At 36.4% G+C, this 22,972-nt stretch overlaps 1 protein-coding gene across 2 annotated transcripts; it reads left to right on the forward strand.

Annotated features, from left to right (window-relative positions):
• The first annotated feature begins 8,134 nt into the window (after positions 1-8,134).
• On the forward strand, positions 8,135-15,598 carry LOC113288825 (filament-like plant protein 4). 2 transcript variants are annotated; one of them, XM_026537949.1, is made up of 6 exons: positions 8,135-8,495; positions 9,888-10,079; positions 10,757-10,997; positions 11,222-13,577; positions 13,831-13,891; positions 14,625-15,598. In XM_026537949.1, exons 2-6 carry the CDS (start codon positions 9,912-9,914, stop codon positions 15,063-15,065), a joined length of 3,267 nt encoding a protein of 1,088 aa, XP_026393734.1. In that variant the 5' UTR covers positions 8,135-8,495; positions 9,888-9,911; the 3' UTR covers positions 15,066-15,598. The 2 variants fall into 2 exon arrangements, with proteins under 2 accessions (XP_026393734.1, XP_026393735.1); XM_026537950.1 differs by having other exon boundaries at positions 9,896-10,079.
• Positions 15,599-22,972: the final 7,374 nt, after the last annotated feature.

A 22,972-nucleotide genomic window follows, 5' to 3' on the forward strand; every position in this document is an offset into this window, starting at 1 on the left:
GTACCGATCCGGTTCAAGAGTTAACAAATTTCTACAGGATGTGCATAAGGATATGCTTACAAAAAATTTGCTTGTCGACTACTCCGCTACGTGTACGAGTACATGTAATACAACTTCATAATTATAACAGTTTTCTAAGTTTGTAAGACTGATAACACTGTCTTATATCCAAATCTACAATAGTTATATATTTCTCTCTAAATCGATTCAAAACATTCCAAAATAACATCAATGACACATATCATTGTTATAGGTTTTTTTCAAATGATGAAGCTTGAATCATGATTTTGATTGCGAACAATAAATTGTCCTTAATCGAAGTTCATTAAGTATGTACAAATGTTCATTAAGTTTAGTCATTTTATTTCGAGAATCAATTACCAAGATAAACTTTACTCGAAATTCTTGTATATGCATGATAGTCTAATTAGTTATGCGACGTCGTCTCGCAGATATAAAGATGAATATAACTTGAGAAATAGGTGGTTCAGTCTTCACTTACCTTTTATTGAAGATGTTCTCCAAAATCTTTGGTTGATCTTCAACTTCAAACTGTAGAATGTAATGATGACTGCAGCGATGTCCGTTTCTCGACTACACTTCTATCCTAATCCGAGACTTAACTAATTGTAGACTAGAAATCAAGATATAATTTTGACAACTAAATTTAACAACAAGTTTGAGATGGAAACACTTGTGAGTTCGACCGAGCAATGCTCTAATAATTTCAATCTAAAATTGTATACCAACACATGTTAATCGGAATGTAGATTAAAAGTAGAATTTCATATAAGCCGTTTTCTCATAATCTTCAAAGTTAGACAAGAATTCAACTAAGAAGAGTCCTAAGGTTGATTGTTCTTTTGGGGTATGGTATCAGACATTAATGAATAACTCTCGAAGATTGACGAGTGAAGAAAAAACGAAGACATTTGTGAAAACTTCATCAGTAAAAGGTATGTGAAGACTGTACTATCCTAATTAATCACAACATTTACCATTCTATCTTACGATATTATGTCATATCATTTTAGTAAATTTAATATTACAAATAAGAAATTTTGAGTTCAAGCTTGTCTTGGTTAAACTCTCGAAATATGATTCAAGAAATGGTTGTTCTAGATCCTTAACAATCTCACTTAGAACAATTTGTTTTCATAAGTTATTTTTGTTTCAAGTTGATCATTTGGAAATTGTCCAAGCAGCAATGCATACCGTATATGGTTATTGAGAATGTTTCAAATTAATTAAGTGAGAGAAAGAACTGCTTGGTGATAGGTAAACATACTTGTATTTTTACCAAAGTTACATGGTTTGCAAACCGAGTTCGGAATTAGGTAGTAGGTTCGCAAACCACTACCAACTAACTTTCGCTAAATTCCAATGTTTGCAAACCCTTGTAGCCTGACTTTTGGTAACTGCTTATTCCCTCACTTCGCGAACTATTAGAGGTTTGCAAAGCTGGCCAGTTCCATTATTAGCAGAAGGTCACGAACCACTCTACATGACTATGTTTTCTTTTGCTCTAATTCTCAGAGACACTTCTAAGACAATTTTATTTGCAAAAACACTTTGTGCTTGTGGATCATTGATTATTCTTGAGTGTTATTGCACATCATTGTTTGCTTGTTGAGTTCAAAAGCTACTGATCCGCTATGAACCATCATTATGCACTGTTCCAGAACCCTATACCATAATGTATATTCTTATGTGTAATTCCAAGACAGACTTCTCACATTATTACATAAATTCATAATAATAATAAGAATTACATCTAAACTGAGAAAGTGTTTGCTTGAATTTCAAGCAACCTTAGATTGAACCAAAAGCTACCTGGATCCTTGGAAATCTATAAATAGAGTGAATCTTGCAACATGATTTTTTTAATCCCTGTCACTCTTATATCCTAGTTTATAGGATAGTGTCCTCTTAGAAACATAATTAGGTTATGACTTTGAAGACTTCACTTAGGGATTTGTGAAGCCCGGTTAGACTATTTTCCCCCCGACAGTTCGTGTATCTGGATCGTGTTCTTATTGATCTTTTAGGTTTTCGTAATCTCATATCAGGAATGAGATGATAGAAATCATAAAGTTCTCTTCATCCCATACTTTGTGGTTCCTCGAGATAGATATCTAAACTCTTATTTGATTTGTTTGGATTGTTTTTATAATAGTCCAAGCTTCTCAACTAACTGAGTGTAAGTGTTCCGAATTCGTGAGGTTTACTAAACTTTGTCTGTTAAAAGCATATATGTATCAAAAGTCTTCACTGAGGTTGAATAAACTCTTAGGATGTAAAGGACGTCAACTAAGGGAATCAAGTGTGCAGAATCTTGCGAGGTTCGAAATGCGTAAGGAACACGGTTGTAGCTGCATCGCTTGGATGTTTAATTCGGTCTCAACTACATTCTCGTCTGAAGTATGATAGTAGGCTAGTATTTGTATCGATTTAATATATTGTGGTGTTCAAAGATGGATGAGGTCCCTTGGTTTTTCTGCAGGTGCAATTTTCCTCGTTAACAAAATTTATGGTGTCTTGTGTTTTTCCTTTTCTGCATTATATCGTTTTATCTTTATAATATGAATACCACAAGTACACAATTAATCTAGATAGTTTAAGTCTTTGTTAATTGAAATAAAGAAAAAGACTCGTTTTTGTTGAATTTCTATCTTGAAAGATAGATTGCAAGTTCAGACTTGTTACAATTCAGATCCTCTCAATTCGGGTACTACTAGATTGGTCGTGGATATTGATTTTTGAATTCTTCCAAGAGATTTTCATGATCAGGTTTACGTACCTTCGGTATATATTTGATTATGGAAGAGTAAAGAAAAAAAATACAATCTTCTTTAAGGGCCTTTGATTTGACTAACTTGAGATTATATTAGGTTTTGTCCATACGGGTTGTCGAACAAAAAAGTTGGTGGTGTATTTGGTACCGTCTTCTTTTCAGTCTCTATAAGTTGCGAAAAGGATAGACCCTAATTGAACACTTGACATAGATTCATTATAATTTGAGGGAGATAACTTTTACCAAGATTAACATCTATAAGGAAATTAAATTAGATAGTCTTGTAAGAGGTAGGGTAGCGATGGTCTTCACGAAGGATTGTGGAGCAACTCTTAAACATGTTAAGGACACTAGAAATAGGATTTAGTGCATGGACTCTAAAAGACTCATAAGACTCTTATACTTTCATTACAAAATAATTGGGCATGTTCTCTCTGAATGAAAAACCTTCAGTAGGTCCATGAAGGAAAAAGCGGTGGCTGAGGATGTAGAGGATCAAAACAAGAATAATAAGAAGAAGATTATGCCAAGCAACAACGCATCCTAAATAAAACAGAGATTAAGGATGTGGTGGAGCTGTATAAGAAAGTAGTTTTCAGTAGTAATAGTAGTGATACTTAAGTTACTTTAGTTAATAAATTAGTCATAGATGCGACCAATATGGTAATCAAAGAAATCAATATTGAAGTACCGAAGGACTCTCCACATGTTGGTGCTGGAAATTGTGTTTTTCTCCTTAACTTGTTAAGAATGATATATAAGTTGATGAAGGTGTTAAATCTAATTAAGATGAATCACTGTTTAATGATCTACGAAAAACTATGGATGATTTGATACAATCTGTTGTGAGAATTAGTCTACTAGAATAAGGGCAAATGAACAACTTATCGTTAGTAAGGAAACCCAATTAGAATTTGAGGTTTAGACTGATTATGTTGACAAAGAATAAGAAAAAAAAGAAAGATAAAAGCTAGCCAAAAATTTGGCTAAGAAGAAGAATGTCGATGTAACAAAGACCTATACAATCCAGCAGATATTGGAGAAAGGAATATTGAATCCTAAGCCAAAAAATAAAATTCTAAATGACTATTTTGAGTATGTAAATAATTTAGTCACGACGTTTTGTGTTTAATTTTCTTATATGGAGGTTTATTCCTATATTTTTTGTGATTTCTTTTAGACATTGAATTAATTCTTGGACGTTGGAAAAATAAACAAGTCCCAAATTATTATTTTTTCTGTGTTAAGTTGCCAATATATGGCAAAATATATAATATAATTAGGCATCACAACCAATTTAGTTGCTTCTTATAGTAGTGTAAAATCTCATAATTAATTAAACTCGTAGTGTAACAATGGACGATTTGCGGTCTCAACCACTTTGCAGAACAAAGAAGTTGGTACAAGTTAGATACTTCTTTTGATATGAAAACCAGTTGTTGGCAGTTTATGAACACCCAGAAAAATATCATATCTAATGGATAATTCTGATTCAAAAGAGCGACGAATTCACTTGAACCAGAGGAGTAAATGAATATGATACTGGGCTAATCCCAGTTGGTTTCATCATATAGGTTGACTTGAATGTGAAATTCCTTTTGGATTTGAGAGTTTATTTTATGATCGTAATCACTGTTTATATTGCTAAAACAAATGAACCGCCACTTTATATTCATCTCTTGCTTATTCTTTGCACTATTTTTTTAATATGTCTTTTTTTTTATATTAGAAAGTTAGGCTGAAAGCTTCATGGCAGATTAAATCACTAACATGATCATAACCCTTACAAACAAAAAATAAAATTGCATAAACCGGAAAAATAAACATCGATCAAAGCCAACCAACAATTACAACATGGTTCCAAAATCAGAGAACCAAATCTTCCTCTTTTCCTAAGTAACCCTAACACTATGACATAGTTCCGATTGTAGAACAAAATAAAACCATATAACAATTCAATTAAAAAATGTTGTGTGTTTCTTTGAGATATTGCCGCATTCTTTAAAATAAACCACGAATGGATACATTGACAATAACAACGATTTAGGCAATTTTTAGGATGCAAATAAACTTCAAGCGACCCTTCTCCTTCATAGCTCAAATCTGCTTGATTTTGGGTAGATCTGAGCATGTTTTCTTTCAATATTTATTGCTTTCTTAGATTTAATGTAGATTAAAGTTTTATTTTAGGTTTATCATGTTTTGCACTTATTTTTTAATAAGTTTTCTGCCCTTTAATGATGCTTCTTGTCTGCCCTTTAATAATGTTTATGTTTTTACTTATAGAGAAACTTTTTGTGTTGTTAATGGTGAATCTCGGTTAGGATGTTTAATGGTTTTGCTCACTGCTATTAAAGTAAATCGATTGGAAGCTTCAAATACAACTTCAAGAATATGGGCTAATAACTCTTCTGATCATGTACGAGTACATCTTTCTCCATAAGGTAACAATCTAACAAAATGGTTGGCTTACATACCTAAAACCATTCCTTCTCCGATTTCTTCGTCCTTTATTCATACATATATTTGTGCTACATCGATTTTTCTTTTCTTTTTCTTGTTGGATCTTTTGGTCTTATTCTCCTACTGTATGTCTTTCTGTTAGTGCTTATGGTAACGACTTTGCTAGATACACCGAGATTTGAGTACCGTATGTGCACCGAGAGGAAATCGCATGGTCCCAATGCAGCATGCTATGCATTGGGATAGGGAATGGCAACAGTGAACCCCACCCTCCTCTCATACGGTGCACACACCACTCGGTGTATAAATCATTTCGGTTATGATAGTTATGTAACCTTGATTTGCCAAGTTCTCTTCTATAAAAATAAAATGAAATAAAACAACTTAAAAACTTATTTCTCTTGTTGCAGGTAGTAGTCATATATGGAATTTACACTTCTATGCTCTATGCAATAAAACAACAAATGCGAATTGTACCAAGTAGACCAGGGAGTTAAATACTAGAGACAAGTGACTGCAGGGGAGAGTCACGGCTTCCACACAGACGAACGATAGTTCAATTTTGTCTTTCTTACGGACACGTGGTGATCTAAGCAAATGTACAATTACACACATGTAGGTCCCACAAAAATCTCCCAGCAATTAAGCATGCAGCAGAAAGCGTGAGAAAAAAGTGGGCCCACGTGTCCTTTCATCCTTCGACGCGCCTCAAACGCTCTCTCTGATGGCCCACCACCAGGAACAACGAAGCGTCGAGGTTGAGGATTGATGATCTTCTCCCGGGCCCTACACCTTGTCAGGTTTTTGGTATAGTGTACTCTTTAGTGGATTTTTGCAATTACCATAACACCCTTATACACCGTTAGTTCTTATGCCCAACTGTTCACACCGTCAGATCTGTTAGTTAGTTAGTGTGGGACCTATATGAAATGACACAGCCAATGAGGTTCATGACACATATAGCTGGCAAGATACATAAAATACAAACAGTTGATAAGCTGTTTCATGTCTTACTGCATTAGCTTACTGCTGCTATTCAAAATGTGATACCGAGACCTGATCTCATTTAATTCTAGTGGTTGAGAATTTTGATTTGTGACTGATGTGATTTTATGGGGGAAGTTCGATGGTCAGAATCAGTATGTTGACCTTTTTTAACCTAGGACCCTATATTTAGGGTAACAGGAATGGACTACTGTGTGTGGCACTGATGCTAGTATTATTGATGTACTGTTCTAAATTTTGCATAGCTGTCTACAAAATTTAATATTGAATTTAAAAACGTAGGATTTCAGGGTCTACTTTGACGGCTCAAAACCTCAGTATTGACCGCTACTCCCCAAAATATCCCTAATTAAAAATTTAAAAAGGATGAAGTTAGTTTTGTCTAGACAAATACAACCACCACCTCGGTTCGGTCATTTCATACTGAAAAAGCGAGGGAAAGTAAATAACCAGTTCCCGAGGTTATTCTCGTCATCTTGGGAGAAAAGTTTTATCACTTTATTCAGTAGTGTCATAATTTGAAGTAAGGGTAATTTTGTCAATTTGTAACGGGAGATAAAAAAGGTTTTCCACTACCGCGCATATTACCTTTTCTTCAAGTGGGAGCAATACTTGATATTCTGACATCCAGTAAGTGACAAAATTACCCTCATATTCTGTTGTTTTCGAGTTGGAATCCAAAGCGTTAAAAACTTGCACGCTCAACACAAAATATATTCATTGTTTTAAGACAATTACTTCCAGTCTCTTCATGTTAGGTAAAACCAAAACAGGACAAAATTACCAGATCACCCTCATTCATTGGATCGTTGAAATTCCAATGAAAGGTAAATAGTAGGATAGATAGAGTACATGTCCTCATCTTCCATTGCAATATAAAAGTTGGACAGCGGGAAAATCAAACATTCCAATTATGAGTATGAAAATGCGTCTCCTCCATTACTTTTCATGTAGGTACAAACTCTGTCATCATTATTGATATTCATTTTCAACGGGAAGTAGAAGAGTTGCAGAGAATTGTAATCTGATAGACCAACTCTCAATAATTTCAAGAAACATTTATCGGATGTTGTTTATTTGACATAATTGTACGTTGCAATGCTAATGTCCTTATAGAAAAGAAAACAGAGATACATATAAGAAAACACAAGCTGTATATGTACGTACTTGCATTTGACTATCATGGCTAACACCCATACTTGGACATATTTTACGTAACATTTTATAATAAAAATGGTCAACCAGCTACAACGCATCCGAAGATAATTGGGGGGATGATAGTCAAAGAATCATGCAGAAATCAAGTGGATGATGATCTCAACTCACCATCTAAATAATGGTTTAAAACTTGCATGGTTTTTATAATATAGATTGAAGTTTTTGTATCATCCAAATTACGAGATTAATCTAATTCTAACTTCTTCCGTAGATCTATTTCTAACTTAGGCAGCCTGAACCCTTTTCACACTAGCTAGGTAAGGTGAGGGGTGAGATGAGATCTTAGAGTGTTTATTAGGATCCTAGATGATTTTCCGACAGGTCTTTGAACATTACAGATAACATCAAACGGTGCCAGATGAATGAAAGAAAAGGACATATCAATGGTCTAGATGTGGTCCTATAACAGTAGTTGTAGTCGTAGGCTTAATAGTAATTCGCAGAATAATTAATTAATAAAAATCAATTAAAAAGAAAAAGTTGGGTTCAAATACTTAGCTGGATAACATAATAAAATTGATTATCAAGGTTAAAATCGGAATAGAAAAAACAAATTACAGGGTGGTGGTTGATCAATTGCAGTCATAAAATCATTGGAATAATTTTGGTTTCATTTAAAAAAGTTAATTATGTTTTATTGAAGAAGCTTTTCCAACGTCTTGCTTTAAAAGAGACACCTAACGCGAATATTTCTTCTTTTCTTCTCTCAGCCCATCCAACCTAAGCCCACCACCACCACCACTCTCAGTCTCTCACCACCACCCTCTCTTCCTCCACCATTTCTCTTTCTCTCTCTCTCTGCAACTGAAAAACTAAAAAGGAAGTACAAAACAAAGAAGAAACAACAAGAAACTTCAAATAAAAGGAAACCACAGATTCTTCCAACTCCTCCACACGATCTCTCCATTCTTGTCTTAGCAACTGTTTATCTTCTTCTTCTTCTTCTGGAATTCTCTTCTTTTGGATCTACTATCACTTCATCACTTACTGAAGAAAAACTGCATTTCCCATTCAGGTTTGTTTGTTTGATTCTTTCTTGTTGTTGTTCTTACCCTCTTATCATCTCCATTTTCTGTTTATGGATGTATTTTTTGGATTACGAATCGTTTTTGTTTTCTGAAAATTGTTTTTATCTCGTTCATTTCGATTTCCCCCCTTTTTGTTTCAATGCAGTGTGGATTAAGGATAAGCTTTTTCGAGATTAATGCCGGAAATTTTGGATTTATTTATTTCCCTTTTTTTGGGTTCTACATTTTCAAATTTCATTTGATTCAAAGTTTTACTAAATTAATTACTTCAACTCTACTGTTCTTTCACTGTTTTTTTTTTCTCTCCAGGCCAAAATTTTCCTCTCTGTTACTTTTTATTGTCTGGTCTGATTATATTGCTTCTTTTGGGAGTAAGCCAAGAATAAAATTCTCTATGAATTGAATCTTCTCTGTTTTTTCATTTATTCCTCTCAGAAGAAGTGGACTTATTTCAGCCTAACCATGTCCTTTACTAAGGAATTGTCTGGTTTTCTTTTAATATGATTGTGATGCCCTATTAATTTTAGCATATCTGTTTTCTGATTTGCAAATTAGGAGTTGATAGTGAATTGATTTTTTAAATGGTTGTTTTAGTCCTTTCGTCCTTGAAATTCTTTTGGATCTGTACTGTAGTCATTTCTTAATCTCAGATAGTTCTTACAATTACCTTTGATTATATAGGCATTCATCAATGGTTTTTCCTTTCTTTTTTTGTTTTGGGGAAATGGGAATTGATATTCAGTCGATTCCTTGCGAGTCTATGCCGACCTCTCGTTTCTGTAAGATTTTATGGCTAAATGGAAAGAATACTAATCAGGGTGAAATTGCATGGCTGGTTGCTGGCATACATTAATTCAAAAATTGGTGGCATAATTTATCTAAACAAGATGAAATGTACATGGAACCATGAGGGAGTCTTACCTGATTGGGATTCATTAAGATCCTCATAATTTGATGTTAGTGATTTAAATATTAGCCAAAAACATAGATACACTATGAATTTGATTGAGGTTTAGCTACTTAAGTAGAGGTAAGCTCAACAATTTGTATCAGAGCTGCAAATTCACCCATTCTATGGGCTGTCAGTGAAGGAAACTTGCATCATGTACTGGTCCTTTAAGGATTTAAGTTTGCTGAAGAGTGTTGCAACTCCTTTTTTTTTTTTTTTCTTGAATTATGGGACCTGTTTTTTAATCTTCTCGTAATATGACATGTACGTTGTTTTTTGACAAGCGATGGACATGCATTTTAGACTTTTTAGTAGAATGTTTCTTTTGTTTTGAGTTATCCTCAATGCTCATGAATTATGTATCCTACTTAGCCCTATGACTCTCATTTCCTTCATGTCCTTGGTCTCTTGATTCAGTGTCTTTATTCAGATTTTCAGGCCATAGCTATATAAAATGGACCGTCGTAGTTGGCCGTGGAAGAAGAAATCATCTGAAAAGGCAGCGGATAAGGTAGCTGAAAAGGCAGCAGAAAAGGCAGTTGAAAAGACAGCTGAAAAGACAGTGTTGGCGCAAGATACTTCTAGTGTTACTCTGACATCAGCTGGATCTCGAGAATCTCAGGTTGGACTACTGAACAAATTATATATGGATATCTACATCAAGTATCTGGTGATAAGTAGAATGAACTTTTAAGTTTGTAATGCTCAGTGATTGGTCATTCACATTAGTGATGAAGACATGGGAATTTGCTGGACCTAGGGTTACGCAGTTTGGTGAATAACTTAGTTGTTGCTGTTGTACAAGGAATTAATGTTTAGGTGAAATACTGAAATCAAATTAAGCATTTCTAAGCTAAACAAAGCTAGTTGAGCCCTTAAAGCATCAAGATAGTGCCCAGTTTGTATGAATTGACCTCCCAAATTTCACTCTGTGGTTTGGTTCCCCGGATCTCTATTACTGTTTTTGTTTGGTTTTACGTACTGTGTTTGGCCAAGTTCATGATTACACAACCATTTCAGATAAACATAGTTCTACTTTTTCTAGTATTTGGCAGATGCTCATTGACCATGTTTTGTATTTGATATTACAATGCTGTGTACATAGTTAAGGTTCATGCCAAGTTCATGATTACGCAACCATTTCAGATAAACATAGTTCTACTTTTACTAGTATTTCACAGATGCTCATTGACCATGTTTTGATATTACAATGCTGTGTAACATAGCTAACTTGCATTTTCATTTCAGTGTTGTACGTGGGTTAATTGTCGTTTTTTAACCTGCTTCACCTTGTTACAGGACATTCCAAAGAAACAAAATTATGTTCAAATATCTGTGGAGTCATATGCGCGTATGACTGAGTTGGAGGAAGAAGTTAAGACAATGAATGATCAAGTTACGACTCTAGATGAAGAAGTTCAGGCATTAAGAGAGGAAGTTAGTACACTAAATGAGAAGCTCTCCTTAGCTGAGTCAGAAATGACTACCAAGGAAAATCTTGTAAAACAGCATGCAAAAGTTGCTGAAGAAGCTGTATCAGGTATGGATCACATACTTCCATCATGCTTCGTAAGAAGTATGTCCAGATTTCCCAGTTTACACTGTTCTCATTATCTATAAGAGAAATCTAGAGGTTTGTAATAATCATTCTCATAAAGCTCACATCACACAATGGGGAGATATACTACAGTTCTTCTTCTTGATCTCTAGTTGTTCAGACCTGTGGTACTGTTTCTAAGAGCTGATCTTATTTATATGCCGCAGGGTGGGAAAAGGCTGAAACAGAAGCTGCAAATTTGAAAACTCAACTTGAATCTGTCACACTCTCGAAGCTTACTGCCGAAAATCGAGCATCACATCTGGATGGTGCTCTCAAAGAGTGCATGAGGCAGATCAGGAATGTTAAGGATGAACATGACAAGAAACTGCACGAAGTTATTCTCAACAAAACAATTCAGTGTGATAAAATAAAGTTTGATCTTGAAGCAAAGATAGCTGAGTTTGATCAAGCACTCCATAGAGCCTCTGGCGAGAATGCCGCAATTTCAAGGTCATTGCAAGAGCGTTCTAACATGCTCATGAAGATCAGTGAGGAAAAATCCCAAGCAGAGGCTGAAATTGAACTTCTAAAGGAAAGTCTTATGTCATGTGAAAGGGAGATCGGCACAATCAAGTATGAGCTTCACATTGCATCCAAAGAAGTTGAAATTCGAAATGAAGAAAAGAACATGAGTGTAAAATCTGCTGAAGTAGCCAACAAGCAGTATTTAGAGGGTGTCAAGAAAATAGCCAAGTTAGACGCAGAGTGTCAAAGATTGCGTAGTCTTGTTCGGAAGAAGTTGCCAGGGCCTGCTGCGATGGCCCAAATGAAGTTGGAAGTTGAGAGTTTGGGCAGGGATTATGCAGAACCTCGATCACGGAGATCCCCTGGTCAGAGTCCTATTTCAAATATGGCTTCAGTGCCCGAAATTTCTCTTGATAATGTTCAGCAGTGCCATAAAGAAACAGAGTTCCTCACATCACGTTTGTTAGCAATGGAAGAGGAGACAAAGATGTTGAAAGAAGCTTTGGCAAAGCGTAACAGCGAATTGCAGGCTTCAAGAAATATATGTGCTAAAACAGCAAGCAAGTTGCGTAGCTTAGAATCACAAATGCAGGTGCTTAGCCAGCAGAAGAACTCCCTGAAGTCAAATGCGGAGATTCTTGCAGGAGGCTTCTCAACTCATAATGCGAGCAATCCACCCAGTCTGACCTCAATGTCTGAAGATGGGATTGATGAAGAGGGAAGTGTTGCAGATTCTTGGGCGACGGCATTGATTTCTGAACTCTCACATTTTAAAAAGGAGAGAAGTGTAGACATGGCTAACAAGACTGAAAGTGCTAATCAGTTGGAACTGATGGATGACTTTCTGGAGATGGAGAGATTGGCATGTATTCCAGCAGACTCAAATCGTCCACCCTCTGTTTCACCCGATGTTGTGAACCGTGGAAATTACCAATCAGAAAATCAGCCTAGTCCGGGTTCATCTAACCATGTATCTTTGAGTGAGGAATTACCAGAAGTAAAGCTTGCATCCAGTGTAAATCAGGACCGATTATCAGCGCTTCAGTCAAAGATTTCTGTAATATTTGAATCTGAATCCAAGGTTGGTGATGTGGGTAAGATTTTAGAGGATATTAAAAGTGCTGTACAGGATATACAACTGTCTCTGTCACAACATTCTTTATCATATGCTTCGGACAAAGAACAATCTGCAAATGTTGGTGGCAACCAGCAGGTTTGTCCCGAAGATAAAAGTGAAACTGGGGAGAATGCGGTTTTTTTGCCTCAAAATAGTATATCAGGAACTGGAGTTGAACGAGTGATAGACCAAGAACTGGCCATTGCTGTTTCTGAGATTCATGATTTTGTTTTGGCAGTGGGCAAAGAAGTTACAGAAATCAATGGCACACCTACTGATGAGCATGAATTAAGTAAAAAAGTTCAGGATTTCTCGAGCTCTGTTGATAAAGTTCTATGCCAAGAAATAAGTTTGGATAACCTTGTTCTCGAGCTTTCTCATGTTTTGGCAAAAGCTAGTGAACTTAAAATCAAATTGCTGGGTTACAAGGGAAATCATGAAGAAACCAACACTTCTGATTGTGTAGACAAAATTGCATTATCAGAAAAGAAAATAGTTCAAGATGACTCAGTGAGAGCGAATTTCGCCAATGGCTGTGCTCACATATCTGATTCATCGTCTGATTCTGAGGTTCTTCGAGAAGAAAGTCCAGGCATTGATTTGAACATCACATCAAGCAAATGCTCATTGGAGGAGTTTGAACAAATGAAATTAGATCTAGAGCGTACAAAATCTCAGTTACATGAAGCTGAGCAACTTCTGACAGAACTTAGATTACAATTAGCATCTTCAGAGAAGTCATATAGCTTGGCGGAAACTCAGCTGAAATGTATGGCGGAAGCTTACAAGTCTCTAGAAAAACGTGCACAGGATTTGGAGGTTGAAATGAATCTTCTTCGTGAAACAAATGAAACTTTGAGCAATGAGCTTCACGAAGAAAAGGAGAGTCATCAGGATGCCTTGGCCAAGTGCAGTAGTCTCCAGGAGCAGATAGAAAGGTTAGTGCTAAATTTCTCACTGTATATTTTGAACGACTTCCTTGAGTCAATTATAACTTTTTGGTCAACATCGCTGCCAGTCATGGTGATTCTGTTTTATATGTCTGGGTTCTCTGTAGTATCAAGTAGGTTCTGATGGTTGATTACATGTTTGTCCTGACCTATTTTTTCATCTCCTTTTATTTTACATGGGTATGTTTTTGCTTAGTTTGTGGTTTTTAATTTAACACGTGTTTTTCTTGTTTCTGTGAAGGAATGACAGCTGCTCGCGGTGTGAATCATCTGCAGTTGATGAAAAAGACAAAGCCAAACAGGTACATAATAAGTTTTCCTTTGTTCACCCATTGAGAATTCAAATTTCTACACATATTTTCACTTCCCCCTCGTAGTGTGCATCACTTGAAATTAAAGAGCTAGAGACAAGCTATCATACAAGGTTCTTGTCAAGACCTTAGTGATGTTTATATGATTTTGAAAACTTGAATCTGTTTCCTGTAGAGCATAAAGTTTTTGAATGTAGGAGTTTTACTGTTAGTAGCAATGAGTCAATTGAATGCTGTACTCACTATAAGAAAGCTCATTATATTTTCCTTCACGGTCATTTTCTTTTTTTTTTTTCTGGCTAAACAAACAAATTTTCATTCAAAACCCACAAGATTACAAACGAGTGAAGTCGGACAAACCTGACAACACAAGCAACAAAAAAATTACAGCTCATCTGAATCTGAAGTATGAACTAGATGCATATTTAAGACAAATTAAAAATCTGGCCTTGTAAAGTACAATATTGGACGATCTTAATCCAAAATTACACTTCTCTTTGCTAGCCGAGCAGAGAAGTTCACTTCTCTGTACGAAGGTCTGAATTTGAGACAATCAAACTGATTGCTTATTCCTCTCCATCTTTCTAAAACTATGTATAATTTACTTTGAGTCAGACTGTACCTTCATTGTCATTGTAATTATTTTCATTGATATAAGCTACATTCTCTAGAAGAATGTTCGAAACGATCGTAAAACTGAAGCGATTTTCTTTTGTTGTTGCAGGAGAGAGAGATTACAGCTGCTGCTGAAAAACTTGCAGAATGTCAGGAAACCATATTTCTTCTTGGTAAGCAATTGAAGTCCATGCGTCCCCCATCAGGAAAAACAGCGTCTCCATTCAATGAAGATTTTCTAGATGAAGTAACTAGCCCCAGAAGCCTCGAGCCTAACAGCATGTTTAGCTCGCAAGATTTTGATGCTGAAATGGAAACTACTTCTTCATCGAACGGACCTAGAGCAACTCCTGGATCCCCACCAAATCCGTTGGATGCCTCATATGCATCCGAGACAGATTCAAACCTTTACTCAAGATCACCAGTCAGCCTCCCGAAACATAGATCTACAAGATCTTCATCTTCTTCTTCTTCCTCACTGCCAACACCGGAGAAACAGCCACGTAGTTTTAGCAGGTTCTTTTCAACTAAGACAAGAAGTGCTCAATAGCAGGCTTATACTGTTCATCCATCAGCGAAATTACGAGGTCGTTGAGTTAATAATTCACTTAAATGGAAGTTTTTGTAGATAAAGAACTTTGGTCAGTTTGTGAAGACTCGAGTATTTTTACTTCTAAAAAACGTAATCTAACAGTCGAAAGTATTAGACGACTAAGCCATGGACAAGGAGTAGGCAACAGGTGTACATTGCATGATGCTGGCAAAATTTCAAGTCCCACAACATCTCTGATTGTGAATTTGCCATGTGAAGTAGTTATGCATCATTTTGGGAGCAGTTTTTGAGACCTTATGCCTTCTCCAGCTTGATATTCGCTTCAGAAGGGTTTTTATATAGTGATGGTATTAGACTAGTAGTAGTATCTACAGAAAGTCCTCTTGTAGTGTTCTGTTATGATTTTCTTTTCTTTTCTTTTCTTTTGTTGGGGTTGGAAAGTGTTTGTATATGATCTTCATTATCTTTTCCATACATGTTAATGTATTTTTTTCCCTTTTTTGAAAGACAAAAAATGGTTAGTTTGATTGTACTTGAAAGTGAAACAACCCTTATATATGTTTAACAAAAGGAATTTACATAATTGCTTGCAACTGTTCTTTCTATGTTGCCATGTTGGATTCCTTTTTCTGATGGAATGCGATAATGGAAGTGGAAAGTATATTGGTCCCTTTTGCCTGTTCAGTTCAGTTATGGAGTCAACATCAGTTGGTAGTTGGTACCAAAACATGATTAGACTGGAACTCGAGTCAGTAGGGTTACTTTTAGATTTGGGTAAATCCAGATTCAGATCCATATCCACATGCAAAATGGCCCAACTCTCTCTTACAAGGTTGTCTACCCCCACTAATGTACTGAGGGTGCCTTAAAAAAGTTTCCAAGTCCATTCAAAACAGCTCATGGATTGAGGACTAATCAGAAAAAAAGATAAACACACAAATCTGATTAATCTTCTTTATCCCCACACATCAAATATCAGTTCATAAAGTTCTTCCTTATCATTTCCATGGATTTCAATTATAAACTCAATCTCTCGTTATCCCACTATCATTTTTAAAAATAAATTAACAAGAATGCTACGCTACGAGGGGTTGTCAAATTCGACATGCTTTACCGGTACAGAGTCACGACTCAAGTACCTTTAACTCCTCACATTAAAACTCCAGAGTCTAAAGTGGACTTTAACTAAGTGGGAAACAAAAGTAGTATTCTTTAGATTTTTTTTTTTGTGATTCGCTCAAGAATCACGGAGCTAGATAAAAGAATATTTGGAATGATATTTCTTCCTGCCTTATTGCGACTCCGAAATGTTAATGTTGACACATTGTTGAGATTATTAGTCCCACATTGTCTGGGCATCTATGATCCTACGGTTTATAATTCCTTAGGGCCTCTCCACTCATTGCCAATTGGTTTTGAGTTGGATGCCCGTATTCTAACATGGTATCAGAGCAGGCTATATGCGACGAGTCGTTTGACCGCGCCTTTACTCCGCGTCACCCGATTTAGTTGTCCACGTGTTAGACCCAACGAGGCTACACGTGAGGGGACGTGTTGAGATTATTAGTCCCACATTGTCTGGGCATCTATGATCCTACGGTTTATAATTCCTTAGGGCCTCTCCACTCATTGCCAATTGGTTTTTTGAGTTGGATGCCCGTATTCTAACACACATCAATTGGTGAATAGTAGCCTGAGGATTTGGTGGAGAAACAAAAGAAGCCAGTTGGATGCATGAATAGGCTTGCATAGTTACTCAAAAGAAGCCAGTTGGATGCCTGTCAATATTTGTCCGATATTCGGTATCCATTTCCGAATATTCGAGATCCTATAGGATTTTATCCGTTTTATCGAATATCGGATTTCAGATCGGATATTTCATCCTTAACATATCGGAAACGGATTAGACCTCATCCGAAATGTTAATATCCGATATCCGATAGTATATGAACTTATTTGTAATTTACCCTAATTTCGAGTCTAGTCTCGGATATTGTCGGATAAATATCCGATAAGTGTCAATTATAAAAATGTTTTACAAAGGTTTTTAAGCTTTTTTGTTATAACCGGATATTATCGGATATCCGACGACTTAGCCTATCGGAATCCGGTAGTGCTTAACATGTCGGATATCGGATTTCTAGATATCCGACGGATGTTCTACCATTGAAAGGCCTAGCTCAACTGATCGTATTATGATCACTTAAAAGAGTAATAGTATTACGTATAGCGGCAAGTCAGATAGATAATATTCAAATGAGATGGTCCATGTCACATGGGTATGTACCAAATGTTCCTCAAGCTTGGAGATTCTAACTGTCCACTGATTGATAAGTACACGCTATACTGGTACTTGGTAGGGCAATCTCATCACATATTCACATGTCAATCTTATGCCCCCACAAAACTCAATTACCCCTGGTTTCACTCTAAGCCAGTAGATTTAGGACCCCAACATTGTCTCAAAATATATCTGAGCTGTGTTTGTGGTTTTTCATCACAGACACAGACTGACTGAAGAAATTAATTAAATAAGTAAGTCGGGGGGGTGCAGTGCAGGATAAGAAGTAGGTGTGTGCAGGATAAATAATAATCAAACTAGATCCACTGACAGTACAAAGATACGTAATTTCACGTACTTTTTTCCTTTCTTTCTGAATATGACATGTTTGTCCTTGGTTCTGTCGTAAAAGAAAAACTGGTTCTCCTTCTTGATTAGTTTGAAAAAGACTAGTAATATCTTCTTTTTTTTCTTTTTGTTCTTTCATTCATTAATAATCATTAACAGAAAAAAAAGATATGGACCACTTTCGTGAGACAGAAAACGGTCCTATTCTGGTTATTCCTTCGTTCTTCTGTTTTCACCTCCTCCTCCTCGGTAATTTGCAATTTGCATTCTCGATATATAATAACTCTGTAATATCGTCTCGTGATCGCGCTATCATGGACTATTTAATTCCGATACAGTTTCTTAATTGTTAATAAATTCTTACTTCTGATTGAAGTCACACAGCTATACACTAGTATATGGATATCTTCACTCAAATTTAGGCAGCTATGTGTTAGCTTCTGCTGCCTGCCTGCCCATCGGTTGGTCACAAGCATATTAACCGATTCTGGCTGTAAATATGAGATGAACCGATTGGTTTTAAATTGAATGTCCATATTCTAATACTTTTACTGTCTTGGCTGATCATTGTTTAGTTAAGTTTTTGGACTTAGCAAAAAAAAAAATTGTGAATAAGAAATTCTTATGGTTCAGAATTCAGGGTTTAGGGGTTAAAATTTCTTTTATAGCAGATCGAAGGACATGTAAACCGAAACGACAGAATAGAAACCGTACCCTAGTTAGCAATTCGGGATTCGGCAAACGTACGGAACGGCAAACGTACGAGTATTATACGGTTTTGTAAAATTCAGATTCGGTCCAAAATTCGTTCAACGGGACGTGATTCGTCAGTAATTCGGAACGGCACACGTACGTGTATGATTCGATTTATAAATGTGAGTTCGGCTCTGAAAATTCGGTATCTATATATAACAAATAATTTGTATTTATAAGGTCATAGACCAATTTTATGCATATGTGTGAGTTATTTAAAGAAAAAATAAACTTAATATGATGATATTAATAATATATACAACATTAGTTATCCAAGAGGACGTCGTATGGTGGTTTAGATGCTTGGTTAGTGAGTTTGACATCTCTCTCACCTTCACCTTCAAATCTCTTCAGTCGTTTTTGTTTCATAAAAATCACAACACGTCTAATATTCGGTCGTGTATGCTCGGGAGGCAGTAAAGCCCAAAAAATGGAGTCTTTGAAAAGTAAAAGCTAAAGAATTTATGGCGAATTAAGCGGACGTATCATTCGGGATACGTAAAATTCCTGAACGGTTCGCGAATAATTCGGGAATGCCACATAATACGTGTCTTGAGTTCGGAGTTGCAAACGTACGCGAATAAGACGTTAAAATTCGTGATACGGAAAAATTCGCGAATCATTCACAAACTTACTAACTAGGAACCGTACCATGATGTGCATAGTTTTGTTTATGTAGTGTACTTTTATCTTATTATATCTAGTTGCCCTATGTTCTGTTCTATCTACTATTCACGGAATTCTTTGAAGATTATTATATGGAAAGAATTTTCAAAAATAGATTATTAATTATTTGGAAAGACAAAGAAGATGGAATGTCAATTTTACGGTTTTTAGGTTTTACGAAGGATTTCGACATAGTAATTACTACTGTGTCTGGGGCAAGGTTGTATCTGCTGGAGAACTGCGTGGTGGTTCGAAATAGCCGAAAGATCGAATTAATAACACGATAGAGACAATTTATAAAATAAATGAATTATTTTGAGCCAAGAAAAACGTACAAATTTTCTCAACCAGGGAGGTTGCCATTTGAACTCTAACACAAGTACCCTACAGCTTAACCCACCTCCCAACAGTGGTGGCTCTCCGTGTTTAGTGCTTACCTATATTATGTCCATTTCTCACAACCTAATTCAGAATTTAATATGAACTAACTTGAGCAATAACAACAACAACTACAGCAACAGATAGAGAGAGCCAAAATATAAAATCAAACAGGGTGTTGGAGATGAATAATATCATCCATGCAGGATGCAGAAATATTAAATACGTGACCCGCAACTTGTACTCTTTATATCTTCTTACAGATCTACATGTTTCGGATATTTTTCTCCTTTTCTTTCGTATTCATTGCCCAAAGTTACAGCTTCGGTTCGTATGTCTTGATCAGAAAAAATAAAAAAAATCTGCTATACCCACAAAAAAACTCTAAAAAAGATCGTTAATGATTACTTACAAAATCTGAACCCTAAATCCTGAACTTTAAAAAGGATTTATCTTCGTTAATGATTAGTTACAGTTATATATTGTTGGGAAATGAATGTAGATCCCTCCTCCATTACTATTGCCATGAACCCACGAATCACATTAGTTAGCTAGTTTCATGTGTACTTGTTATTTTCCGTAGTTACAATATCATTGCAGGCTAGCTGGAAATGTAGAAATCAATCAACCATTAATGGCAAGGTAGATAAAGAGTACCATGATGGTGTTCTTAATTAGTAAACGTCCCTAGCTAAACTGATTTGTAATTAATTTGATGTAACATTCGACCAGATGACTTTAGGGAGAACACATGGTTTTGCACGGAAAAGTGCTTAAATCGGGTAGCTAGCTATCCAGTACTAGCTAGAGGGACAAGACATGAAAGAGTAGCAGGGAAAATCGCCACGGATAACTCTATAATGGAACTGTGAGTAATATTGACAAGACATCAAAGAGTAGTACTGGAAGGACAAAAAGAACGTGAAAGGCCATATGATGCATTGCATCCCACCGCGCCCCAGAAATGCACTGCTGCTAATAGTATTATGTACATTCTCTCTTTCTCGACTAGTACTATCTGAAAGCAAATGACTTGTACATTTTTCTAGTAAATCTACATGTGAATGACAGAATGAGAGATCGATATATACTTGATCATGTCATCTGTAAAGGGAAGGAGGACGGTCTTATTTGCGTTGATACACATGCACCGAATTGATTGCATGTTTGTGGTACGCCTTAAACTAGCACGGAGAGCACGAGTCTAACATTCATCAGAAGTATCGTATCGGGTGTATCGTGTAGAAGAATTTCAGAATACTGTTGATAAACATGATTTTGAGGTATTTTGTCGAGGAGGTGAAGTACTCATACGTATATATACACTTAAATAAACCCTGTTTTTCCATAAGAATGTACACCAGATTATAGCCGGGCACAACCAGACAAATAACACGTATAAAAACAGGCAATAAGAGCTGGGATTATTAGCTTAGGTTAAATATGTATGTAGTTGTAGGCATATATGGTATGGGATGCCCGTTGTTCTTTCTTAGGTTGTCTATTTCATTCCTTTATCCCATCTCTCCATCACTTAAGCTAACTTAGTATAGTACTTATTTAAAAAAGGAATGCAACTGCCCATGTTTGATTTTTCTATTCTATCAAAAACTAACATTTGTACTTGTCCCTCAATTATCAAGACCCGATAAAATAATAAGACAGAGAAAGAGATGGGAATGTGACACAGTTTCGGATCAAGTGAGTTGAAAGATGGAGAAGATATTCTTTTGGGGGTTAAGCAGTTTAGATCGATCAGTTGAGGTGGAGAGGAGAAAAATAAAGAAGAAGAGGAAGGTATAGATAGCAGTTATTGATGATCATGAAGAGCTGCTTTCTTCTCTCTGGTTAATAATTGAATGTTTGTGTCAGAGAAAATGAAAATGTTTGCTTGTGTGGTTGCTAGCAAAAGAAGGTGGTGGTGTCTAAGTAGGGAAGGGGAAGGAAATGCGAGATTTGAAGAGAAAAGAGGAGATCTAGCGCTTGGGACCAGCTCATCTTGAACCAGAGGCTGCAGCTTTTGTATCTCTCTCTATCTCTCCCTGGTCCTGTGTCCTTAACTCATACATACGCAGTAAAGAAAGTAGCGTACGTACTTTGAGACGTATACATTCTTATATACACACAAAAATATGAACAAACTAAATAAATTCCAACTTTCTAAGAGCAACCACAGTCATGAGACGGACCAAATACCAAAAGCCAGACTAAAAGCCAAAAAAATTTGGTATTCTGGGTGTTCAAGCGCAATGGGGGACGACCAAAATTTGGTGAAGCGTAACTTATACGAACGCTTGGTGCGAGACGGAACTTATACTCACGTTTCTTGACCGAGCGTCTTTATAATATGCGTCTGAACGAAACGGAGGTATTACGTGCGCCTGATTGAGGCGCAGGTATAGTTCACGCCTAACATGGGACGACGATGGAAAGTGCATCTACTGGGACGGAGATGTTATGTGCGTCTGATACATACGGAGATAGAAAGTGCGTATGACTCGGGCGGACATAGAAGGTGCGTCTGGGTAGCCAAAGAAAAAAATCAAAAATGTCCGTGAGAAGTAAATGATTTGAGCACTGCACATTCGTTTCTTGCTTCCTCCTCAAAGCGGGTAGTTTATGATGTTGATATGGATGGGGGGCGTAACTGCTTAGAGCAACCACAACCATGGTGAAAGAGGAAGTTAACTTGGTGCATATAATCAACGAAAATTAAAACTGGTATCAGGCGCACACTATTCTTCTGCCCATCTCATACGTAACTTAAAGTTGCGTTTCATCCAGACGCACGTATAATCAACGCCCATCTCATACGTAACTTAAAGTTACGTTTCATCCAGACGCACAATAAAACTACGCCTGATATTGGGCGGATGTATTAGATGCGTTTGAAGGGGCGGAGTTTATACATGCGCCTGACTCATACGGTGTTTATATGCTCGCCTGATTGCATACGGTGATTAAACTTACGCCTGGTTTCATACGCTCCTAATACTTCCATCCCACTATATCTACTTTAGTCTGGACAGACGACCACATTTGATCTCAAACCCTAAATTTGGCGACCAAATTTGGGTTTACTCCTCACCACTGCGGTACTCTTTAGGACCACATTTGGGTTTAGTACCCAAATTTGGTCGTGACTGTGGTTGCTCTAAGTGATCAGAAAGTTAGAGTTGAAAATGAAAAGAACCAAAAATATATATCGAGTTCTCAAAAGTGTCGGTTTGGTTACAACTTACCAAGAGAGAACCAGTCCCCGTGCATGCCCATATCCATGTTTCCTTGAGATATATCTCATCATTTTTTCCATTAAAACCCTGCATATGTGTACATATACATACCTCTAGCTAGGGGATGAGATAATACGGGACCAATTGGTTCCATACTCACGGTAAAGATAAGTAGATGTTGCAGATCACTATCCTTACTGAACTCTAGGAAATCTATCATGTCTGAGTAGCCCATCTTTTAGTTG

This window comes from Papaver somniferum, chromosome 6, assembly GCF_003573695.1.
Source record: "Papaver somniferum cultivar HN1 chromosome 6, ASM357369v1, whole genome shotgun sequence".
NCBI classification, from domain to species: domain Eukaryota; kingdom Viridiplantae; phylum Streptophyta; class Magnoliopsida; order Ranunculales; family Papaveraceae; genus Papaver; species Papaver somniferum.